We start from the raw sequence: 25,378 nt of genomic DNA on the forward strand, positions 1-25,378 counted from the left end.
GACTTCCCCAGGGCTGAGGCCCAAACCCTGGAGCCTCTTCTCTATCGCTCTGCTCCGGTCCCCCGTTTGCCAACGCACGCCAGTCCCATTTCACAGGATCTAACCTGGAGGCAGGACGGTGGGTGGGAACTGAACTACGGCAGGTGTTGTTGACTAGGTCGTCCTATCAAAGCTCTCCGTAAGGGCACATGAGAAGCTGATGAAGGTCGAGACCCGAGCCTCGCGTCAAGACACTAACTCGTTCTCTGGGAAGTGAAGTGCCGCCACTGCGAAATATGTCTGTTCCATAGGAAGTCACAAAACAAACAAACCCTTTTTTCATTAGGAAACAGGGGAGTCACATAACAGACATTTAAACTCCTTTAAAACCTTGAGATGCAACAGATAAGGGAGTCGGGTGCGCACGTTCTCCCTTTCAGAGCGGTTTTATGGGCATATGACAATCGTCCCAGTGGTCACAGCTTGGCCTAAGGTTTGGGTAACAAGCTTGATCATGTGGAGTGGATGCTATTAAACTTCCGTCAAAACGGTTCATACTGTTTTTTTTCTCCCAATGAATTTGTTTGTTTTCATGAGAACGATCCTTTTACTAATAAAAGTTGTGTCTACATGAGTGCATGAATTTATCATTCTACAAAGTATACCGTTAGGGTTAGGGTCAAACAGACATTATATGGTTAATATTACTAATCATAATAATAATCATATCTAGTATTTGATGCATTGAATACTCTGGCCAAAGTGCTAATTTTCCCCTGTTTAAGTCAAGGTCACTATGCACAGTTTATTTAAGTTGTTTGTATCCTAACTGTGATTAGGCAGCTTATCTCAGTAAATGGGGGTGTGGTTTGACATTGTCATTGATACAATGTTGCATATCTGCAGAGCCGTGAGAGGCTACAGTGATACCTGTTACCTGTTCCCCACCTTTCCCTTGAAGGCCCCCTCCCGTCTTAATCCTAATTTTCCTGTGTTTTGTTTTTTGCATAATGGGATATTGAATAAACTGTGAAAATGTGTAAAATATTGTAAATAAATCATAAAATAACAAATAAAATAAGTTTTACAAAGCTTACATTTTGAAAAACCTGCTTCCTTTTACAACCTGTTTCATAGAGGTGGCTCTCCTTTTTTAACGTCATAACAATGATTGTTTTAATAGACCAATCACCGTTAGTCCATAGTGTTATCTTAAATTCCATGGATCAAATCGGATAGTAATTTTATCATAGGGCTCAACTATTTATTTTCTTATTAAGAAGTTCTGATAGTGTGGTACTTTTAGAATATAGCATTTTCTGAAGAAAACAATTATAATGCTCAATTAGTTTAAAGCAGAGACCAAAGTCAATTGTATCCTGGGTTACTCCTATGTATTCAATCTTAATCAGTAAACTACCCTCCTTTAATCTGCAACCACGCACCACGCCCAATCCTATTTAAATACCTAACCAGGACACCGGATCACTGATGACCCCGTTACCTGGAGCCCAGGGTTCGGGACGGTTGAATTCATGAACCTGACTGGAAACTCTACTACGCATGAACCGGCCTAATGGCTGACTTCCTACGTAAACATTTTCCAAATCATTGTAAATTCAGTGAATTTATTGAATCCAACAAGTGCCATTGATCTCAACTCTGCTAGAATTTGGTTTTCCATTAGACTCTGGCTGCTCTTCATTTGGTTTTCACTACAGATAGGCCAAGAACACGACAGATGCTGTGTGACTAGACTGCCACCGACCTTTGATCTGTTCCAGGGTGCGTGGAGAAGTTAAGGAGCTTTGGCAGCTCAACTCTCACCGCTGATCCTCCTCTGAGAACGCCTGTAGCCTCAAGCCCTCTACGTAACCCCAGGAATGCCTGCCATGCTCTAATGTGCTTTTCGGGAATAGGTCGGTAGGCCTTAATATGGACGAGTCCAGGCCAAGACATTTGAATAGCCTGCAGCTTGATTTGTAGATTTCAAATGTTGTTGACATGTGAAAATTGTGCAGGGGTGTGTAAGACTTTCTTGCTTTCTCTTTCTTTTATTGCAATATATGTGTGGTGTCAGACCTGAGTTAAATATAATGTCAAAAAGAAAAACAAGACTCACAGAGCGTTGGTACTTTCTCGTTCCCCCAAAGGAATTGAGAGAAGTTTTCACACAACCGAGATGGACAGTTGAGAACAGGGTTCATTCTGTGCTTTGTCGTGTGTGTGTGATATGTGCTTTGGAGCAGGAGAAATGTAGACGAACCCTCTGCAGGAAAATCTTTACCATGCTGTGCAGAAAAAGTTCACACTTTAGGTTCTGTTTATCTGGTCACTGTCACTAACTGTTAGCATTTGAATCTTAGGATGTTTTCACATATTATTGTCTTCTTTAAAAACTCCTAGTCCACTTGTCATTGGAACCCCTTTGTCCTGTCATGACTCTCATGGTCCTCTAGGCTTGCAGTACATGTCACATGCTCAACCAATGTGCAACTTCCCTAGGTGCAAAGCAGTTCATTGCTCTGTTCAAATGAAAGATGGCACTGTGAAGGCTGCTGAAATGGACCAGTAAGAGAACTGAATCCTCATTGAAACAGAAGGGCAGCTTGAATACAAAAATAACTGAATTCTTGTCTTCTTTTTCTTTCACCTCTGTGCTGCAGGGAGGAAAGTAGAAAACATTGTACAGGAGAGCATTTCACTAGCCTACAATATGAGGACAACTCAGGGTAAAATGACACACTATTTCACTGTAACATGAAAACAAGCTGAACCATCCCTTAAGTTAGAAAAATACACAAGCATTAAACATTCAGCCTCATATGTATTGTCTCCAGCACAATTCCAGTGTCTACATACCGTATGTGAAAATTGCGATTTTCAACGTTCTGAAGTTAAAAAGGTCCTAAGAAAATGAGTTTTCAACCAGGGGTTGTGAATATGAATATAAGATTGGAAATTGTGAAGTGCCCCTTTAAAACAAAGAGAGTGAATATTTATAGTTGGAACAGAAATAAGGTTGAACATCCGTGGAGGTACTTCAAGATTAAAATAATCATCCCCAACAACCCAATTCCCACATGATAAAAAATGGCAGATAATAATTTGACAGGACTGTAGATAATGAAAAAAATACCTTGTGAACAGATCTTCCTGACCACCTACGTTAGTAATCGGGGACACGTGGTGTTTGGATATCTGCTATGTGCGGACGCAATTCCTTATTTGCTGTTGGAAGCTATTTCTGACTTCAACCTTCAATCTGAGTCTCTCAGCATCCCATAAAAGGTAAATACTGCCCTCTGTTGGACACATTTTCAACTGCAATGTTACTTTTTTTTATGAAAGCACTGGTGAGCCCAGCAGTCCACTTCCACTGTGGATGACAGAAGTTAAGTATGCTCACCACAACTAAGAAAGGAAAACAAAGCAACTGTCCCACGGATCTGGAACACTCTCCGAGAGGTAGACGTGTCAGAGTCAGAGACCACCATCCGCAGAATACGTCATCAACCGAACTAGATTGTAAGTTACCCTCAAAAAGGGTGGTTACAGTTACAGTTACAGGTTACAGTTTGCTAAAATACACTCACACAAAAAAAAAAAAAAAACATTAATCTGCATCTTGTGCTGCCCCTCTTGGAAAAGAGATTCCTTATCTCAATGAGGTCACCTGGTTAAATAAAGGTTTAATAAAAATAAAAAATACATTAAATTAAATTAAAAGCCTGCAACGGTCTGAGGTCTTGTGGATAGATAAGACGAATATGATCATAAACCAGAGAGACTGCAAGAGGAATGTTTGGAGAAAAAAAAAGGATCGGCCAAAGATTTACAGCATTCCATCTCATCCGCTCAACTTGCCACTGTGCAGATCTGAAAGTGTGTGTCGGTAAACATGACGGTAGTAGCTCCACCTTCCCGTTAGAATAAGCTGGGTCGAATTTGCACCATCATGCTTACACCTATCCAACCCTCTCAGATCTACAGAAGTGCCTAGGAGTAAGTCCTTCTCGAGTAGGGGGCATAAATCATTTTTTAGACAGGAAATCTCCTCCCTGACATCTTCCATCTCTGTGCTGCAGCTCATTCCCTGATCCCCTCAATTCTTTGTGCGCATTACGCGTTTCACTTTGTGATTGGGCCACACGCTTGCCTCATTAAAGTACGAGCCAATCACAGTGCGATGCGTCTTTTTTCGGTCAACGAAAACCACGCCCCCCCCGTCCATTGACTTCAATGCGTTTCTACCCAAGATGGGCGTGGCCTGAAACTTGCGGCAGCCCGCTGTCTCCGCCCCGGAAAGCGTTTTTTTTTCCCTTTCGTTGGCACATCTAGCTTTAAGGCCGCCACGGCTACACTTTTCTCTCGTTCATGGTTCGGATCTGCGAGAGAAGGATGAAGTTTTTAGTAGCAGCCACCGTCATCGTGGGCTCGGTGATATTCCTGCTCTTCCCGAGTGGATCAGACGCGAACGACAAACCCAAGGGCCCTAAAGTCACGGCCAAGGTAAGAGACAGTCTGCTAGCTGAGTGTAGCTTCCAAGAAAACCCATACTAGCCCATATTCAACTCAAAGCGATCGCTCGCTAACTAGCTGTGTGTGGACTTGCAGTGGTGGACAAACAAATGTCGTGCTTTTTCCAATCGGCAACGTCACCTAATACAAGCGATGTGATCAAACCCAATACGTGGCGAGTCGTTTAACATTGGTGATTCAGTGTCATTTGCCGATCAGATCAATGTGTCCACGGCCTCCTAATCATGATTATTGCAGCACGGAACTGCAGGCGAGGCCTTTTATCTGCCCGGGACAGTACGAGGCGTGTTCAATTGTCCCCCGAAGATATGTCATAGGCTGACATGTGTTATGCAAACGATGTCTGAATGCGTGAGGATTTGTTGAGATAAATTCGGCAGATTATTTGTTTGCGTTGATTGACCTGTCCGGAGAAGCGCCGGGTTCCAGGTCGGAAGGCCCATCATTATTAATTGGCACATCGTGTAATCTGGCCACGTCTACTTTTGTTGGACTACTTTCTCTGCGGCCAAACGTCCCAGCTTTACCTGTTATGCAGCTCTTAACCTGGCTGTTACCATTTGCCTGTGTGTGCTACATTGAATATAAACGTATTAACTGATTACACTGAATGTTCATTATAAGCCTAATGCTTTTGATCTGTTCTGTTCCTGCCCTAACGCACCTTTAATTGACTTTTCCTCCCAGGTGTTTTTCGACATCAGAATAGGAGATGAAGATGTTGGCCGAATCGTCATTGGATTGTTTGGAAAAACTGTTCCGAAGACGGTGGAAAACTTCGTGACTTTGGCAACTGGAGATGTGAGACTTCTTTTTTTCAGTGCAATTGTTGTCAGTGATTTAAATCAATTGATTTAGCATATTTTAGCAAATGTTCCATGCCCTCAAAATAGCATATTTTTTTTGCAACAGTATTCAGCTTTAATCGCATTTGAAAACATTTACAAATTACTGTCTACAGCTACATTTTTGTGAGAATGTTCTTGATTTCCAAGATGCAATGCTCATGACTGCATGCATAGACCTAGATGAAATAAGATATACCATGCCATGTGTTTGGCTATAGATAGACTTATGTATTTATTTATTCATCACTCGATTCTGCAGAAAGGATTCGGTTTCAAGAGCAGCAAATTCCATCGAGTTATCAAGGACTTCATGATCCAGGGTGGAGACTTCACCAGAGGAGATGGCACTGGCGGTAAGATGAACATTTCACTCAACACTGATGTCAGTTTAATGAAAATGCTAGCAACATTTAAGTTTGGTGTCATTGAATGTCTCTACTCTGCATAGCTCCCTGCCTGAAATGAAATATGATATACAAACTAACATAAGCAGGAAACCCATGCGATCAAACTATATCTCAAACATGCTAGCCGGTAAATACAGAGCGACCAAGCAGGTAGCGACTGGGGTGGCGGGTGTGAAAACACTGTTTAACCATAGTGTTGCATACTCGGCTCTCAAGTCTCGTCCCTGAGACACATGCTGTTTTGCGTATGTGTTAATCAGCTGTCCGTCAACTGACAGTTGTGCTGTTGGGACAGAGTCTGAACTTACATAAACGTCATTCATTTGAATGCATCGTTAAATGTGAGGAACAACAGGCATGATCTAACTATGCCTCTATGTTGACATCGACGGGTGGTGGTTGAATATCAATGTTGTCCATCGCTCTTGTCCTCCTGAAGGTAAGAGCATATACGGAGACCGTTTCCCAGACGAGAACTTCAAGCTGAAGCACTACGGCCCTGGCTGGCTGAGCATGGCCAACGCAGGCAAGGACACCAACGGCTCCCAGTTCTTCATCACCACCATCCAGACCCCCTGGTTGGACGGCAAGCACGTGGTCTTCGGCAAAATCCTGGAGGGCATGGTGAGGCACGCGCACACACAGTAATGATTTATCTGCACAGTCTGAGATGATTATCTAAAAGCAAGCAGTGGGGGGCGTGGTCTATGCCAGGCGGTAGTCATGGTTACTTAACCGAGATACCAGTGTGTAAGCTGATAAGATGCAGGAAGTTTTTCCTGGATACAGTGTACAGGTTTTTTGCCCTTGCTTGCTCCTTGGGGGCCCCCGGCCCCCCTCGCGTGCTTGGTCTGTTCCGCCGCTGGGGCACATGCTTGGCTAGCCTGGTGCGGGGCTATTATGGTCTGTGCTTGGTTGGCTGGGCCGGGTGTGCTGGTGGTGGGGCGGGTCAGGTGTGTGGGGCGGCTGGGATCCCCCATGGGAGGATTTGGGGGCCGCTGCTGTGCGCTGGTAGGCAAACTGGTAGTAGCTGCACAGTGTACAGGTGTTTTACCTTTGCCTGCTTGCGGCTCTGTCATCATGTGAAGCGCCTTGAGTCGCATCTTGTGAGAAATGCGCAATACAAATAAAACTTGATTTGATACCATGTCAGTATTCATTCTAATCAGAAGTTTGTTAGTTTTACCAGAGGCTGTAAGCAAAGTGTTTTGTCTGAGGTTTGAGCAAACCATTCCAACTGCAGTGTTTGAGTAAGTTGTTCAGTCTCTCCTGCAGGGGGCACTGTTTGCGTACTTCTACGCCTCATTGTTGCTCTTCTCTTTTTTTCCGACCTTTCTTAGGAGGTGGTGAAGAAGGTTGAGGCCACAAAGACAGACGACCGGGACAGGCCTCTGAAAGACGTCGTCATTCATGATTCTGGCACAATCGAAGTGGAGAAGCCATATGCAATTGCCAAGGAGTAACACAGTCAACTAAGTTCAATGTGGAAACAGGACTGTGGGGGGAGGCGACCGAGCAGACCCTTGTATTTTTGAGTTTGTTTACCACTAGCCCTGTCGTCCTGTAGTGGGGCCGTCGGCTCAGGGCGGTCCAGTGGCAGGAGCTGCCTTTTTCGGCACTTATGAAGGCCAGACCAAAACATCAACATGGCACACTTTTGGGTCCATTTCAAAACAGGCATTCCAAGATGGATGTTGTGCAGCTGTTAACTGCTTATTTTGTAAAGAATCTTAAAATAAAGGATCCATGTTTTGTTATTTGTTTTTTCCAAGTCATTTAATTATAGTCATTTATTGAAGTGGGAACAACTTTGGAACTGCTACAGATATTCCTATTCATAAAATGTGGTCCTCCAAGCTGACCATTTTTGACAAACATACAAGGCAGACATTTATACAAAAAGTGGAAGTAAAAACATGAGGTTTAAAGAAGAGATGTACCAAAATAACTAAAAGTATGGCAACTATTCAGACCATGAAACTTCAAGTCACAGACATTTTGGGTATGCCAAGGCAGTTCCAACAATTTTCGGTTCATTTCTTCAGTTAAGCATCCTCTGTAAAAAAAAAAAAACAGCACAGCAAATCTAACTGTATAATATGAACAAATTACCAACATTAATTTCTATCTTGTTTTCCTGCTATTTAAATTGCATAAGTCACTAATCATTAAACATCTGTTAGCAGACACGTGTCAAGCAACTTTCAACTACATTGGTCAGCTTTTTCCATTGCCTCAAGTGGTGTGAGTGGGTGTTTGCAGGGCTAGACAGGCCCGTTCTACAGTGATGGAGGGAACAGCGGGAGCATTGAAGGCCGGGGCTAGACTATGTCTGTCTGGAGAGCTGGATTTGGTGCAGGCAGTGAAGCTGACTCTGTTATCTCGGGGGTACAAGCCCTGGAGGACCCCGTCCACAATCATATCCGGGAGATCTATTGGAAAAAGTATTCACAAATTCAAGGTTCATGATAATGGATATCTGATAGATTGACTAAAATATAAATTAAAAAGCACAGGCCATTGACATTTTTCATGTTTTTCTAATAGGCTAGCCTACCATTACTCTGTTTTGGGTGGCAGGATTGCATCCACACAAGTGAAATTCAAACAGTGTCTGTCCAGTGGTGTATGACCACCTCAGAGAGAGCGGCCTGGCTTACCTGAGGCGGGGGTGAAGAGGTAAGGGTCCCGACAGAATCCCACCACACGCTGATGCTGCAGCTGACAGCTAAGAGAGGAGAGAGCACCATACAAGTCTTAACATCTGGAGCCTGTCTGATAGATAGTAGCATTCAACCACGTACACGGACAAACCAACATGAGACTAATGTTGTTCTAAAGCAGCAGCACCTACTTTACCAGGGGGGTATTCCATCAACATCGCTAAAGGAAAATCCAGGCTTATTTTTGATAAGTCTTGCGAAATTTAGCACAATAGGCCCAGATCTTTTTCCTAAGTCCCACAAAGCTTATCAAAATAAGCCTGGATATTTCTTTAGCGACGTTGATGGAATACCCCCCTGGGTCACATTTAGGTAATGATTTTGAATGTACTCAAAGGGGTCTGTACCACCTCATATTCTCCTTGATACTGTTGTCATTACAACATTCATTTACAGGTTATTTCCCATAATGCTCCAGACATAGTTGCAGCCAACTGGCCACTTCTCTTTAACCAGCCTTGTTAAACAGTCTATCACACACCATGTTATAGTGACACAGTCTATCACACACCATGTTATAGTGACACAGTCTATCACACACCATGTTATAGTGACACAGTCTATCACACACCATGTTATAGTGACACAGTCTATCACACACCATGTTATAGTGACACAGTCTATCACACACCATGTTATAGTGACACAGTCTATCACACACCATGTTATAGTGACACAGTCTAACACACCATGTTATAGTGACACAGTCTATCACACACCATGTTATAGTGACACAGTCTATCACACACCATGTTATAGTGACACAGTCTATCACACACCATCATGTTATAGTGACACAGTCTAACACACACCATGTTATAGTGACACAGTCTATCACACACCATGTTATAGTGACACAGTCTATCACACACCATGTTATAGTGACACAGTCTATCACACACCATGTTATAGTGACACAGTCTAACACACCATGTTATAGTGACACAGTCTATCACACACCATGTTATAGTGACACAGTCTATCACACACCATGTTATAGTGACACAGTCTATCACACACCATGTTATAGTGACACAGTCTATCACACACCATGTTATAGTGACACAGTCTATCACACACCATGTTATAGTGACACAGTCTATCACACACCATGTTATAGTGACACAGTCTATCACACACCATGTTATAGTGACACAGTCTATCACACACCATGTTATAGTGACACAGTCTAACACACCATGTTATAGTGACACAGTCTATCACACACCATGTTATAGTGACACAGTCTATCACACACCATGTTATAGTGACACAGTCTATCACACACCATGTTATAGTGACACAGTCTATCACACACCATGTTATAGTGACACAGTCTATCACACACCATGTTATAGTGACACAGTCTATCACACACCATGTTATAGTGACACAGTCTATCACACACCATGTTATAGTGACACAGTCTATCACACACCATGTTATAGTGACACATTCTATCACACACCATGTTATAGTGACACAGTCTATCACACACCATGTTATAGTGACACAGTCTATCACACACCATGTTATAGTGACACAGTCTATCACACACCATGTTATAGTGACACAGTCTATCACACACCATGTTATAGTGACACAGTCTATCACACACCATGTTATAGTGACACAGTCTATCACACACCATGTTATAGTGACACAGTCTATCACACACCATGTTATAGTGACACAGTCTATCACACACCATGTTATAGTGACACAGTCTATCACACACCATGTTATAGTGACACAGTCTATCACACACCATGTTATAGTGACACAGTCTATCACACACCATGTTATAGTGACACAGTCTATCACACACCATGTTATAGTGACACAGTCTATCACACACCATGTTATAGTGACACAGTCTAACACACCATGTTATAGTGACACAGTCTATCACACACCATGTTATAGTGACACAGTCTATCACACACCATGTTATAGTGACACAGTCTATCACACACCATCATGTTATAGTGACACAGTCTAACACACACCATGTTATAGTGACACAGTCTATCACACACCATGTTATAGTGACACAGTCTATCACACACCATGTTATAGTGACACAGTCTATCACACACCATGTTATAGTGACACAGTCTAACACACCATGTTATAGTGACACAGTCTATCACACACCATGTTATAGTGACACAGTCTATCACACACCATGTTATAGTGACACAGTCTATCACACACCATGTTATAGTGACACAGTCTATCACACACCATGTTATAGTGACACAGTCTATCACACACCATGTTATAGTGACACAGTCTATCACACACCATGTTATAGTGACACAGTCTATCACACACCATGTTATAGTGACACAGTCTATCACACACCATGTTATAGTGACACAGTCTATCACACACCATGTTATAGTGACACAGTCTATCACACACCATGTTATAGTGACACAGTCTATCACACACCATGTTATAGTGACACAGTCTATCACACACCATGTTATAGTGACACAGTCTATCACACACCATGTTATAGTGACACAGTCTATCACACACCATGTTATAGTGACACATTCTATCACACACCATGTTATAGTGACACAGTCTATCACACACCATGTTATAGTGACACAGTCTATCACACACCATGTTATAGTGACACAGTCTATCACACACCATGTTATAGTGACACAGTCTATCACACACCATGTTATAGTGACACAGTCTATCACACACCATGTTATAGTGACACAGTCTATCACACACCATGTTATAGTGACACAGTCTATCACACACCATGTTATAGTGACACAGTCCAGTGCTTTGGTCCACATGTCGGCATCCGATTTCATGTTCCGACTTTTCTTTCGAAAAATGTGAACACATTTTCGCGTCGTTGAAAATCAATGACACACTCGCCAGTCAACTAACACAGCTTGTTTTGTGAACAATGTAAAATAGTGTAATAGTTAACTAGGTAGCAGTGGGGATTACTCATCGAATCCATTGCATTGCCGTATTTTTGGCTTGTCTAGCGAGTTTGTGTTGATTTTGACAATGTTGAAATGTTGTAGTGTCCACTAGTGGATAGTGAGTTGGACTTGTGATCGGAAGGTTGTGAGTTCGAATCCCGCCTGAAACCACACCACTACTAGTGTGTCCTTGAGTAAGGCACTTAGCCCTCAGTTACTCCAGGGGGAATGTCCCTGTAATTCGTAATTGTAAGTCGCTTTGGATAAAAGCGTCTGCTAAATGGCAAAATTATTATTAAAATTATAGGTGATGTGAAAACATCTGATAGGCAGACTGGACATGGCTGTTGTCTGGCATTAGTGGAGAGATGAACTCACCCATATCCGTAAGGCCCATTATCGTCAAGTGATCTGGAAAAGAACAATATAATTATAATAAATATATCAATGAATCAACATAATATTATGGTCCATTTACAGTACATCAGTCATTATATAAGGAATAGTGCATTTCCATTTTTGTGATTGTGCATCGTCTTGACATTTTAAATTGGGGATTGGAGCACTAAGGTATAACACACAATTCGATTATTTTGGTCCAACTTGTCCAAGGCATCAATCTCTCCATTCCTATTAGTGTCAATGTACGTTTTGTAGTCTAATAACGTCAATGAAATATAATTACAGAGAGTTATCTAATGTTATTTTTGCATTTTATGTTCAGGCAGGGAGCTATTGAGTGGAGCCATTAAATTATACCAAATTGAAATGTATTACCATTTTCATTAAACAATTATGAAACCAATGTAAGTGTCCTGACTGAACTGTGGGTAGGTAAGGTAAGGAGATGAGGCATAAGGAGGTGAGGAGATGAGGCATAAGGAGGTGAGGAGATGAGACATAAGGAGATAAGGAGATGAGGCATAAGGAGATAAGGAGATGAGGCATAAGGAGGTGAGGAGATGAGGCATAAGGAGATAAGGAGATGAGGCATAAGGAGGTGAGGAGATGAGGCATAAGGAGGTGAGGAGATGAGGCATAAGGAGGTAAGGAGATGAGGCATAAGGAGGTGAGGAGATGAGGCATAAGGAGGTGAGGAGATGAGGCATAAGGAGGTAAGGAGATGAGGCATAAGGAGGTGAGGAGATGAGGCATAAGGAGGTAAGGAGATGAGACATAAGGAGGTAAGGAGATGAGACATAAGGAGGTAAGGAGATGAGGCATAAGGAGGTGAGGAGATGAGACATAAGGAGGTAAGGAGATGAGGCATAAGGAGGTAAGGAGATGAGGCATAAGGAGGTGAGGAGATGAGGCATAAGGAGGTAAGGAGATGAGACATAAGGAGGTAAGGAGATGAGACATAAGGAGGTAAGGAGATGAGACATAAGGAGGTAAGGAGATGAGACATAAGGAGGTAAGGAGATGAGGCATAAGGAGGTAAGGAGATGAGACATAAGGAGGTAAGGAGATGAGGCATAAGGAGGTAAGGAGATGAGACATAAGGAGGTAAGGAGATGAGGCATAAGGAGGTAAGGAGATGAGGCATAAGGAGGTAAGGAGATGAGACATAAGGAGGTAAGGAGATGAGGCATAAGGAGGTGAGGAGATGAGACATAAGGAGGTAAGGAGATGAGGCATAAGGAGGTAAGGAGATGAGACATAAGGAGGTAAGGAGATGAGGCATAAGGAGGTAAGGAGATGAGACATAAGGAGGTAAGGAGATGAGGCATAAGGAGATGAGGCATAAGGAGGTAAGGAGATGAGACATAAGGAGGTAAGGAGATGAGACATAAGGAGGTAAGGAGATGAGGCATAAGGAGGTGAGGAGATGAGACATAAGGAGGTAAGGAGATGAGACATAAGGAGGTAAGGAGATGAGACATAAGGAGGTAAGGAGATGAGGCATAAGGAGGTGAGGAGATGAGACATAAGGAGGTAAGGAGATGAGACATAAGGAGGTAAGGAGATGAGGCATAAGGAGGTGAGGAGATGAGACATAAGGAGGTAAGGAGATGAGGCATAAGGAGGTAAGGAGATGAGACATAAGGAGGTAAGGAGATCAGACATAAGGAGGTAAGGAGATGAGACATAAGGAGGTAAGGAGATGAGGCATAAGGAGATGAGGCATAAGGAGGTAAGGAGATGAGACATAAGGAGGTAAGGAGATGAGACATAAGGAGGTGAGGAGATGAGACATAAGGAGGTAAGGAGATCAGACATAAGGAGGTAAGGAGATGAGACATAAGGAGGTAAGGAGATCAGACATAAGGAGGTAAGGAGATGAGACATAAGGAGGTAAGGAGATGAGACATAAGGAGGTAAGGAGATGAGGCATAAGGAGATGAGGCATAAGGAGGTGAGGCATAAGGAGATGAGACATAAGGAGGTAAGGAGATGAGGCATAAGGAGGTAAGGAGATGAGACATAAGGAGGTAAGGAGATGAGACATAAGGAGGTAAGGAGATGAGACATAAGGAGGTGAGGAGATGAGACATAAGGAGGTGAGGAGATGAGACATACTCAAGGCTGCTGATCTTGTTTCCTGAGGAGAAGTGGATCACATGCAGGAAGTCCAGCAACACCTGAGGGACTTCTTCATATTGATACAGGATCTCCTGCAGAGAGAGAGAGAGCAGTATTAAACACTTTAAACAGAGAGAGAGCAGTATTAAACACTTTAAACAAAGAGAGAGCAGTATTAAACACTTTAAACAGTTCAGACTACAAACAGACTGCAATTTGTGGGGGTAGAGAGAAACATGTACAACCATTGGTGGGAATTTAAACACAGCACAGTTGGTGAGTATATTATACCGTGTGAATTATAGAATGACATGAATACAAGGTAATGTATTGATTACAGAAGTATTGTTTACCACTGATCAGAGTGGGGTGAGGTATGATTCCCTGGCTGGAACCAATCCCAACTTTCTGTTCTCACATTTCTGTTCGCACCTTTGCCAAATGAAGAAGTGAAACTAGCGCTAGAGTTCACCTTTAATTTGTCTCCCGGTGCAGTAACCAGGAACACCTGCATATTCCTGACATACCTGAATACAGTTATCCAGTCATAACTCAAATCATGCTGCAACTTGTACCTGAATATAGTCCCTCAGCCATACCTGGATAGAAACCTCAACCCAGCACCTGAACACAGACCCAAATACCTGCATGTAGTCTTCAAATCCTAACTGATATGATGTAGATGCTCCACAGACCTGAACATAGTCCTCCAGCTCCTGTCTCCTCTGTTCCAGAGGCTTCGTCCTCAGGTGGGGGTTTCTCTTGCTGGGGAAGTCGGGGGTCTGCAGGATTTTCTTAATCTACGAAGGCCAATGGGAACCGTCGAAAACAGTTAAAGGAACGGAGCGTCCACTTACAGTGCATGCTGCACACAACAAGATTACACAACATTAGACTGAGCCTCAAGTCATAATATGATATCATATATGTGCTTTGCAAAGAAATGTCAATATCAGCATTTACAGACCAGTTGGCAATTGAGCATGCTGCCATGGAATGTACCGGAGGCGTTGTTGTTTCAGAGTGGGTCGGAAAACAGTTTGTGAAATGAGGATGAATGAAGCCTTGTTCTCTGGTGGAGACTGAAGGGAAGGCAGAGAGGAGAGACTGAAGGGAAGGCAGAGAGGAGAGACTGAAGGGAAGGCAGAGAGGAGAGACTGAAGGGAAGGCAGAGAGGAGAGACTGAAGGGAAGGCAGAGAGGAGAGACTGAAGGGAAGGCAGAGAGGAGAGACTGAAGGGAAGGCAGAGAGGAGAGACTGAAGGGAAGGCAGAGAGGAGAGACTGAAGGGAAGGCAGAGAGGAGAGACTGAAGGGAAGGCAGAGAGGAGAGACTGAAGGGAAGGCAGAGAGGAGAGACTGAAGGGAAGGCAGAGAGGAGAGACTGAAGGGAAGGCAGAGAGGAGAGACTGAAGGGAAGGCAGAGAGGAGAGACTGAAGGGAAGGCAGAGAGGAGAGACTGAAGGGAAGGCAGAGAGGAGAGACTGAAGGGAAGGCAGAGAGGAGAGACTGAAGGGAAGGCAGAGAGGAGAGACTGAAGGGAAGGCAGAGAGGAGAGACTGAAGGGAAGGCAGAGAGGAGAGACTGAAGGGAAGGCAGAGAGGAGAGACTGAAGGGAAGGCAGAGAGGAGAGACTGAAGGGAAGGCAGAGAGGAGAGACTGAAGGGAAGGCAGAGAGGAGAGACTGAAGGGAAGGCAGAGAGGAGAGACGTTTACCTTTCTGTGGAGGGTCTGGAACTCACTGTATCTCCTGAGCACAAAGTGTTTCCTGCCATTGAACAGAATCTCCACTCTGAAGACCTGGAAAAGACAAGAATTATAATAATTAAAACAATTATAATAACACATTAGACTTATATAGCGCTTTTCTAGACACTCAAAGACACTTTACAAACTGAAAAGATCGAGTAGTAATAATAAAAAGAAGCATAAAATAAATAAAAGAAAGTATAGGGGTCTAATGAAGGTAGTGCTGGGGACACGTGGGAAGGGGAGGGGGAGAGGGTTAACTGGTGAAGGCGAGCTTGAAGAGGTGGGTTTTGAGGGCCTGTTTAAATGTTGGGAGGGTGTTGGCCTGTCTGATGTGGTTGGGGAGGGCGTTCCAGAGGGACGGGGCTGCGGCTGAAAAGGTCCTGGTGGTCTTGAGGGTGGTTTGGTCGTCAGACCTGAGGCAACGGGAGGGGGACGGGGTTGGCAAGGTAGGAGGGGGCCAGATTAGCAGAAGAGCAGAGGCACCTTAGGCCATTACAGAGAGCCAAGGAGCAGGCACGCAGAATGTTGGATTTGAACAGGCTTTGCATCGACTACTGCAGTTCAGTGTCACAGTGACTGAGCCAGCAGGGGGCGATAGAGGCTGTCACTGTGCTCAATGGAATCTCATCAAAACAGCTGCTCCTGTTGAAGAGAGGTGAGACCACACCTAGCTGGGTCAAGCAGCCAGACAAGCAGGGCAAACTGCAGAGAGATTCTTGTTTTCACTGTTTGCTGGTTTTTGTTGTTGACAAAAAAAAAGGGATACTATGACATGCTACTGTACATTTTTCAACAAAGCTCCAGTTGACTGTGATGGTGTAAAATGGACTGCACTTATATAGCGCCTTTATCCAAAGCGCTTTACAACGGCCTCTCATTCACCCATTCACACACACATTCACACACCAATGGCGGCAAGCTACCATGCAAGGCGCCGGCCCGCTCACTGGAAGCAATTTGGGGTTCAGTGTCTTGTCCGAGGACACTTCGAAATGTGGCCAGCAAGGGCTCGACCCGCCGATCTGCCAACCTTGCGATCATTAGACGGCAGCTCTACCTCCTGTGCCACAGCCGCCCTGTGTAGTATGGGGTTGACAACACTGCAGTGGCAGTGGTAATTGTAGTGGCAGTTGTAGTTGATGTTGATGTTGCAAGACAAAGACAGAAAGAGAGAGTGCACCCAGAAGTCGACTAAAGGACAACAAGGTATTCTGACCTCAATACCATTTCCTGGATAAATAAAGGTTACATAAATAAACAAAAGCTGAAAGCGTTCTTTAGTCCTCCCTTCTTGTGAGACCATGTGATAAGTATGTGACGTTAACACAATGCAGATACAACACAAAGGTAAGGAAAACTGGTAGAAAGAGAAAACCTGAAGAACAGGCTTTTTTGTGTCCACATGAGAAGGTAGTACGATCAGGTGAACAAAGCGTTTGTGGTAGCCTACATTTCAAGCAAGCTATTATCCCCCTTTCCCTTTGATGCAGTCTCCTTCAGCTCCAGGCCATGCTATTTGGATCCAGCGTTCGGGCGAGTGACCCTGACATGGGGGATTAGCCGAGTCATGCAGAGGTGATCCACACTGTTTTCATGCCACCCGCCCCCACATTAAATATAGCTGGCTGGCTACATTCAGACTATAATTAAAGTCCACCCCCCCCCCCCCCACCCTCCTTTTCCCAAAAAACCCTCTCCATGTTTATCCAGGGTGATTGCTGCCAACTAAAGGCTATCTGTAATATCTGTCTGTATTATATGTAACCTTTTAAAGCTATAGATATTCAGTTGCTCAAAATGTCAGAAGTGTTAGAAGATTACTTTTCAGTTTAACTGACTCACCACTTTGTTGTTTACGAGGGGTTACAGTTCAGAAGGACAGAGGTCTGGTCCTAAATCACTAAATCAGCAGAAAATTGCCCAGTCAACCTCTTAAATTCTGCCTCCAGACAGGAAGAGAGTCTGTTGGCTGTTAGTAGAAGGCCAAAGCCAGTCAAGTGAACAAAGAGTTTGTGGTAGCCTACATTTCAATCAAGCTATTATCCCCCTTTTCCTTTGATGCAGTCTTCTTCAGCTTCAGGCCATGCTATTTGGATCCAGCATGCAGGAGAGTGACCCTGACCCAGGTGAAATCACCTTATTCACACGGTGGCCACTGTCCATCGATCAGCATTCTAAAACATGAGCCTAGCAACGGTAACTCCATTGAAAGCAATGTAAAAAAAAAACGTCCTGCAAATCGAATGATCCGAGGACACACAGGAGAACATTGCTAGTGGTCTTAATTCATAATTGTCCATCTTTAGTGTTGGGTAATATGCTTATTTTCCTGTGTTTGTATTTGTTGTGAATTGTATGTCTGAGCTTGCCGTTTTGGCCAGAATGAAAGAAGCCCTGTCGAGTTACAATACTCTGCCTTCAGCATCCAAACACAGTACGCTCAGAAGATCACTAGAACAAGGGGAATAATAGATAATGTGATAATGTGGTGACTGACCACCACGTAGGACCGGGTAGAATAAGCCCAATAAGGTAGAAACAGACACAGACAACAGGGAGCAGTTCAGCCTCGACGGGCGTATTTACTAAAGAAGAATCAACACAGGGAAATAAAAGTCCACCTCAGGTGTCTGCCTGGCCCTTTAAGACCACCTCAGGTCTCTGCCTGGCCCTTTAAGACCACCTCAGGTCTCTGCCTGGCCCTTTAAGGGTCCAGGGAATGTAATGACTAAGGCCTCTGGGCCTTGGAGGCATGTGGGGTGGGTCCGCGACCAGGGGTGGTTCCGTAGGCACGGATCAGAGGGTGGGGGCTCTATGGGTTGTGGGGGGGGGGGGGGCTTTTCCCCCTTCTCTCCAAGGGCTAGGCCCGGACCAGCCTGGCAACAGACAAACACACGTCAATATCCTCTACTATAGAATTGCTGTGCCGGAAACCGGCCCTCACCCTCACGACGTGTCTGGTTCTGTTCACTCCTTCCCCCGTGTTTAGATCAGGTAAGTTAGAAGTGTTGTTATTTTGGGGGGGTTTAAATTCCACAGCTGTACCCAAACAGTTTGAATAACTTGCATTAACATTGCAAGAAATAGGGGTTGCTTGACAGCCTTTTCGAACGAGTAGGGTGAGAGGTCAAAGAATTGAGAAGGGAGTTGGTTAAATACTTTGGCTCCTCTTAAGTGAAGACTAAATTGAGACAAGGATGTACGAGTGGATGGCAATAAGAGTTGACTCTTTTATTCCTTGTATGGTAAGAATGATTTTTCTTCGATTCTCCTAAAGAATCTATTGAATGTAGAAGGAAACTGGTGGTGAACTGCTTTGAAGACTATGATTCCTAAATGTAAAGCCCGATTTATCTCTAAGAGGAATTTTAAAAACGTCAATAACCATATGAATATGATATGAATCTGTGTGATTTAGAAAATGTGTCCCACATACCTGACCCTGAATTAGCCTATTTGTCTGCTGCCATTAACTCTATTGCAGACAATATCAGCGACTGCAGTGACCAAAATAATTATCGTTCAATTTCCAAGCTTTCGTGTGTAGCTAAAATATTAGAATCCTCGGTCAACCCTCAGCTTTGTGTGTTTCTTGACCCAGAATAGTATCTTGAACACATTTCAATCAGGCTTTAGGCCCAGACTACTATTTCAGCTACATCCCTAGTAATCAATGACATTGGCTGTGCTCTAGATCAAAAGCAGCATTGTGCTGGCCTGTTTATCGATCTATCAAACGCTTTTGATACAGTGGATCATTAATTAGACTAGAACTAATACAAATAGAACTCAGTGTATAGTTGCTAACAATGTTCAGTGCCTCAGGGTTAAATTTAGGGTCTGCTACTGTTTACACTGTTTATAAATGATATTGCCACCTTAGTTAAGGACTGTAAACTGCACTTTTATGTGGATGATGATACGGCACATTATTTTGCAGCCTCCTCTGTGGATGGAGCCTTGTCTAACATACAGACCGCTTTTGATGCAATTCAATTCTCCCAAGTCTGAGGCCACAGATTCAAACATCTGCGCCTAATATGGTTCCCAAATTGAGAGAGTCCCCCCCATATCTTGTAAAGTAAGTAAGTAAGTAAGTAACATTTATTTGTACAGCACCTTTCCCAGACCAAGGGTCACAAAGTGCTTTACATATAGTGTGCTTTACAACATAATAAAGAAGAAACATAATAAAACATAAAAGAGTGAATGTCACAGCAGGTTAAAACAGGCAAACAAGTGAAAATAAGAACAAGTAACAGACAACAGGTGTACAACAATATCAACAGGACACAGAAAGACAGGCTTTTGGGGCTATCCAAAAGCCTGTCTATACAAGACAGTCTTTAGCTGTTTTTTTAAAAGCCTCGACCGAGCCATATCTTGGTATCTGGATTGATGTCATTTAAATTAACATATAGATCAGAAAACACAAACATCAGAGAGGCTTCCTCTATAGGAACAGGTCATACTTTTCTCTTGACAGCAGAAAGAAAATAGGAGAAAATGACTGTGTGCACAGTCACCGTTGTATCAACACTGTTATCAGGCAGTGCCTGATATAAAGGAATTTCCCATAAGCTCCCAGACTTTCTGACATCACCTGGAGACCTACATCAGGACTTATCAGTACTTAAGTACTTATCAAACACAGTTTCAAAATGAGTTCCCATAAGTCCCCTGTGTCTCCTCTGAGCTGGGTACAACTGCTTTTAGTCGTTGTTGTCAACTCTGCTGCTCACCTCCACTCTCCGCCGTGACCACATCACCCCTGTCCTCCTAAACCTACACTGGCTCCTGGTCAAATACAGGATCCAATTCAAAATCCTTCACACCACTTACAAAGCCATCAACAATCTGGCCTCCTCCTACCTTGCCGACCTCGTCCCCCCTCCACACCCCCTCCCGTTGCCTCAGGTCTGACGACCAAACCACCCTCAAGACCACCAGGACCAAGCTCTGGACCTGGGGTGATAGGGCCATTTCAGCCGCAGCCCCGTCCCTCTGGAACGCCCTCCCCAACCACATCAGACAGGCCAACACCCTCCCAACATTTAAACAGGCCCTCAAAACCCACCTCTTCAAGCTCGCCATCACCAGTTAACCCTCTCCCCCTCCCCTTCCCACATGTCCCCAGCACTACCTTAATTAGAACCCTATACTTTCTTTTATTTACCTTTTGTTTCTTTCTATTATTACTACTCGATCTTTTCAGTTTGTAAAGCGTCTTTGAGTGTCTAGAAAACCACTATATAAGTCTAATGTATTATTATTATTATTATTATTATTATTGTGCTCCTCAGGAATGGAATGACCTGCAGGACACAGTAAGACTTGCTGCTGGATTATCATTGGGCCATTTTAGGAACTTGATTAACAATTCCTCAGTGGATGAGTGCTCTTGTTATAACTGATTGTTGTCCTTTTGTGTTTCTCTCTTTGACACACACAGCTCACTTCCTTTAGGTTCCTCTGCTTCCTGTAGTCGTTACTCAGTTCCATCAAGTCAAGTACCAGAATGAACAAGGACTTGCTTCCACTTAGAGAACCACCAGCTTCACTGACCAACAGATCTGTTCAGTCCTGAAGACAGAAGATCACTGTCTTGAAACGGTTTTAAATTCCATGTGAAACAAACAACATGTTTTACAATATATCGCCCCCTCTCCACACCTTCAAAACAACAACACCAACAAACCAGTGCCACGGATGTCACAGCTCGAACATAGCCACTACGACTTCTATGTTGAAGTTGGACTTGTTTTTCATTTAACTGAATTAACTGTTCAGGTCATGAGGCATGCCATTTGGGTTACAGCCCCAAAAGGAGATTTCCTGACAGAGAAAGGAGTCTCTGTCGGCTCACCCAAGGCTGGTAAACAACGTGATAAACAGCCCATCCAGTCTGGAGGCATAACTCTTTAATTCCAAGCATTACACATACACATAGAGCTATTCAAGAGAGCTAGAAATGGTTAAAGGCAAACTCCAGAGGTAGTTCTTCAGTTCAGTTCTTCATTTGGCAGAAATAAGCTATTTTCCAGCATGTAAAAGTGAGATTTGTTCCAGCCAACTAAATCTGCATCACCCCAGAGTGACATAGTAGTGCTAGTCCAGTATGGAGTGGAATTGGTAGTACCGCTTTGATCACGTCTGCCACTAGTAGTAGCAGTACTACACGTGACTGCAATGACAGTAGTATTAACTGAAGTGGTTGTACTCAGGGACGTAGTGAAGGTTATAAGCGCATTTATCCATCTTGTCTTCTTGACAATAAGCTGATTTTAATGTTGACTTTTTCATTCAGGATTCTCTGCTGTCCAGCATTTACCCATCTTTTTTCTACCATTGGTAGTAGTAGTGACTGTAGAAGTAATAGTAGTTTTACTTAGTGTAGTTAGCAGAATATCACTGGTAGTAGTAGTAGTAGTAGTAGTAGTAGTAGTAGTAGTAGTAGTAGTAGTAGTAGTAGTAGTAGTAGTAGTAGTAGTAGTAGTAGTAGTAGTTTTGAAGAAAGTGGGGTAGGTACTAGGTAGTGACTAGTGAGTGAGGGTTGGTTATAGTGAGTGGGGAAAACAAACCACTTTACCACCCACCTACTGTATATAGTGAGTGGGGTAATTTCGTCAGTTTGTAGGTGAGTGCTTATACTGTATTTATAAGTTACTTATACTGGGGTAGTAACTATTTCAAAGGACACCTGCTCCTAAAGGCTTTAGTAAAGGCAGGCACTATTATGGCTTTGAGGCAGCAGTTCATCTTCTAGGGTTCATTATGCAGTCCAAAACTTCTGAAAGTTGCACATTTAAGAGATATTAATAAATGATGGATTTCAACTGACCAGAAGGTCCTTAGCAACGTTCTATGTTGCTAAGGTCCCAAGGTTGCTAAGGGAGATTTGGTCAGTTGACCAACAGAAAGAAATTATCTTTTTGCGTTTTGGACCACCTATGTCAATAACGAACTCAAGATTGACATATCGCTCAAAGCCAGAGAGGCAACACGATAGGACAGGGCTGCCTTTACAGAATATGGAGTAATGGTCTATGTGGGATAGTTCTAGTGAATGGAGTAACTATTATAGGGTGGTATTTATATCTAGTCTTGTCCATTAAGTCCTGTAACTCATTTCATGAAGTGAGATTCACACAGAGATTCTTATCACCATTTCTGGTCTCTTTGTTCTCATGACTAGTCTAGAGAGGGCTCCTTTCACCCTCCTCCAACTTTTCACCCTCCTCGAGCCAACGACCATCCCCCCATCACAGAGCTCTCATTGTTGAACTTGCCCCCGAGAGATCAAGATGTTTTCTGCCTGGATGAAACCCCTGGCACATAATGGCAGCGTTGCTCACAGGGGGAAAGCTGCACCCCAAATCAGAATGTAAACAGACAAGTCAGGCAGGCCATAATTAGACCACTTGCACCAAGGCTAGGTACCTCCATAAAACAATTGTTATTAATTGTTAAAGTCTAATGTTTATATATCGTTATCACTTTATTATCACTAACACTTTCAGGGTTAATAGAGCTTCATCATCCAGCACTACCTTAATTAGGCCCCTATACTTTCTTTTATTTCATTTTTGGTTTCTTTTTATTATTACTACTCGATCTTTTCAGTTTGTCAAGCGTCTTTGAGTGTCTAGAAAAGCGCTATATAAGTCTAATGTATTATTATTATTATTATTATTAATAATAATAATATTATGATTATTATGATCATAGTTACAATATACATAGGATACTACTACCCACCCAATGGGTTTGCACACATTCAGTCACATTGGTGACTTGGACGTCAATGTTGTAGAAACGTTCACTACAACTAGCCGGATTAAATGAATTACAATATTTATCATAACAGAATTACCGGTACTTGGCCTAATTACATTACTCATTACATTGAGCAGAAACCCCTCCCAAAATACCATATCGTTTATTTCACAGCTGAAACAGGACTGTGAAAGAAAGGGTTACCCAGTCATCTCATGACCTGAACACACACACAGGACACTGTGTGCACTTCTCAACCCAGCACCTCTGACAAAGCAATGATTGAATGATGAGCACAGCATACTAAAAGAACGATGGTGACTATTCAAACAGGCTTGTAACATGAGCCAGAAATGTGCCAGAAACTATGCACAACAGTCCATGACACTTAATATGGTCCAAGTTATGCATACATGTTAATGCCACGCAGTATTTGGCACTTGAGAAGTATGAGTATGTGCCCCAGATACAGCGGGATACCCACTTAAAGACCTCTTCACTCCCCACTACTTCCTCTACTGTTTATAGCATATATAATAGCATAGGTCTAGCAAGACAAAACATGGAATCCCCTCTGTAACCCCCCCCCCCCCCCCCCCTGTGCAATACGAGAAACTACTGTGCAATAACCATGGGAATAGTGCAATGTTCTATAACCGTGCAATATGTTTACATTCTTGTGTTAGGGTTCATATACGGTATAGAAGTTTACTAGTCCATATGTTAATATGTTATAAAAGTACACAGTTACATGCTAACTCCCCCCTGCCTATAGGCCATATAGTGTATATAAGTATAGAAGTTCACATAATAAGATACATTCTCAGATGCCTACCGATCACTCATCCCCCTATTTATATCCCCCCTATTTATTCATTCTTGTTTTCTTATTATCTTAGGACTGTTTGTTTGTTAGCACCTAGGGTTTGCATTTACATTTCGTTGTACCTGTTACAATGATAATAAAGATCATTCAGCATAGATTTTTCCTGATGATGATTGATGTATACATGTATACATGATTGCCTTACTTTAGACAAATGTGGTTGTTGTAAATCGCTTTGGATGAAAGCATCTATTGCTATCTACTGCTATTATGTAAACATGTTTGAATGTGAATGGGACGGTCTCTTCCTGGGCACTGGGCAGCATGTGATGGAGGGTTCCAGAAAGCTGGCCCTGCGTGCTCTGCAGTGAATGTTTTAAGTGCCGTCACAACACACCACGGCCCGGTTTCACAGACACAGAGGCCTCGTCCGGGACTAAATCACATTTTCATGTAAAATCTCCATTGAAGATGTTTTTTAGTCTAGGATTAGGTTCAAGACTTGTTTGTGAAACCAGCCCTATATATAATGACTGTGGCTCAGTGGCCAGCGGTAGCCTAGAGGTTAGTGAGGCTGGCTAGCAATTGGAAGGTCGCTGGTTCGATCCCCGCCTCAGGAGGCAGCTGCGTACCCCTGAGCAAGGCACTTAACCCTTAACTGCTCCATAGACAAGACAAAATCCAATGGTTGACAAGTGCATGGCAAATAAAACATTATTAGATTATAGAGCATGACGCTAAAAACACGTAAGTTGTGGGTTCGATTCCAGCTGGGACCATACATACTGAACAATGTATGCACTCACTGCAATGTAAGTCACTTTGGATAAAATCAACAGCTAAATGGTATATATATTACATTATTAGAACACACATGACAATTCCTTAAAACAGGATTATTAGGCTAAAGTAAGTAAGTAAAAATTTATTTGTACAGCACCTTTCCCAGACCAAGGGTCACAAAGTGCTTTACATATAGAGAACATAATAAAGAAGAAACATAATAAAACATAATAAAAGAGCGAAAGTCATAGCAGGTTA

At 43.1% G+C, this 25,378-nt stretch overlaps 2 protein-coding genes across 2 annotated transcripts; one reads left to right on the forward strand and one right to left on the reverse strand.

Annotated features, from left to right (window-relative positions):
* The first annotated feature begins 4,315 nt into the window (after nt 1-4,315).
* On the forward strand, nt 4,316-7,525 carry LOC308170267 (peptidyl-prolyl cis-trans isomerase B-like). The gene is made up of 5 exons (XM_080545034.1): nt 4,316-4,491; nt 5,209-5,322; nt 5,629-5,722; nt 6,216-6,400; nt 7,117-7,525. Exons 1-5 carry the CDS (start codon nt 4,357-4,359, stop codon nt 7,237-7,239), a joined length of 651 nt encoding a protein of 216 aa, XP_080401160.1. The 5' UTR covers nt 4,316-4,356; the 3' UTR covers nt 7,240-7,525.
* Nucleotides 7,526-8,011: 486 nt separating this feature from the next.
* Nucleotides 8,012-21,237, reverse strand: LOC308169818 (sorting nexin-24-like; the record flags this gene model as incomplete). The annotated part of the gene is made up of 7 exons (XM_080544561.1): nt 8,012-8,208; nt 8,437-8,504; nt 11,841-11,873; nt 13,983-14,077; nt 14,681-14,785; nt 15,700-15,783; nt 21,193-21,237. 7 exons carry the CDS (start codon nt 21,235-21,237, stop codon nt 8,012-8,014), a joined length of 627 nt encoding a protein of 208 aa, XP_080400687.1.
* Between the last annotated feature and the right edge of the window lie 4,141 nt (nt 21,238-25,378).

The sequence above is a fragment of the Nansenia antarctica genome, assembly GCF_963989245.1.
Source record: "Nansenia antarctica genome assembly, chromosome: 14".
NCBI lineage: Eukaryota > Metazoa > Chordata > Actinopteri > Argentiniformes > Microstomatidae > Nansenia > Nansenia antarctica.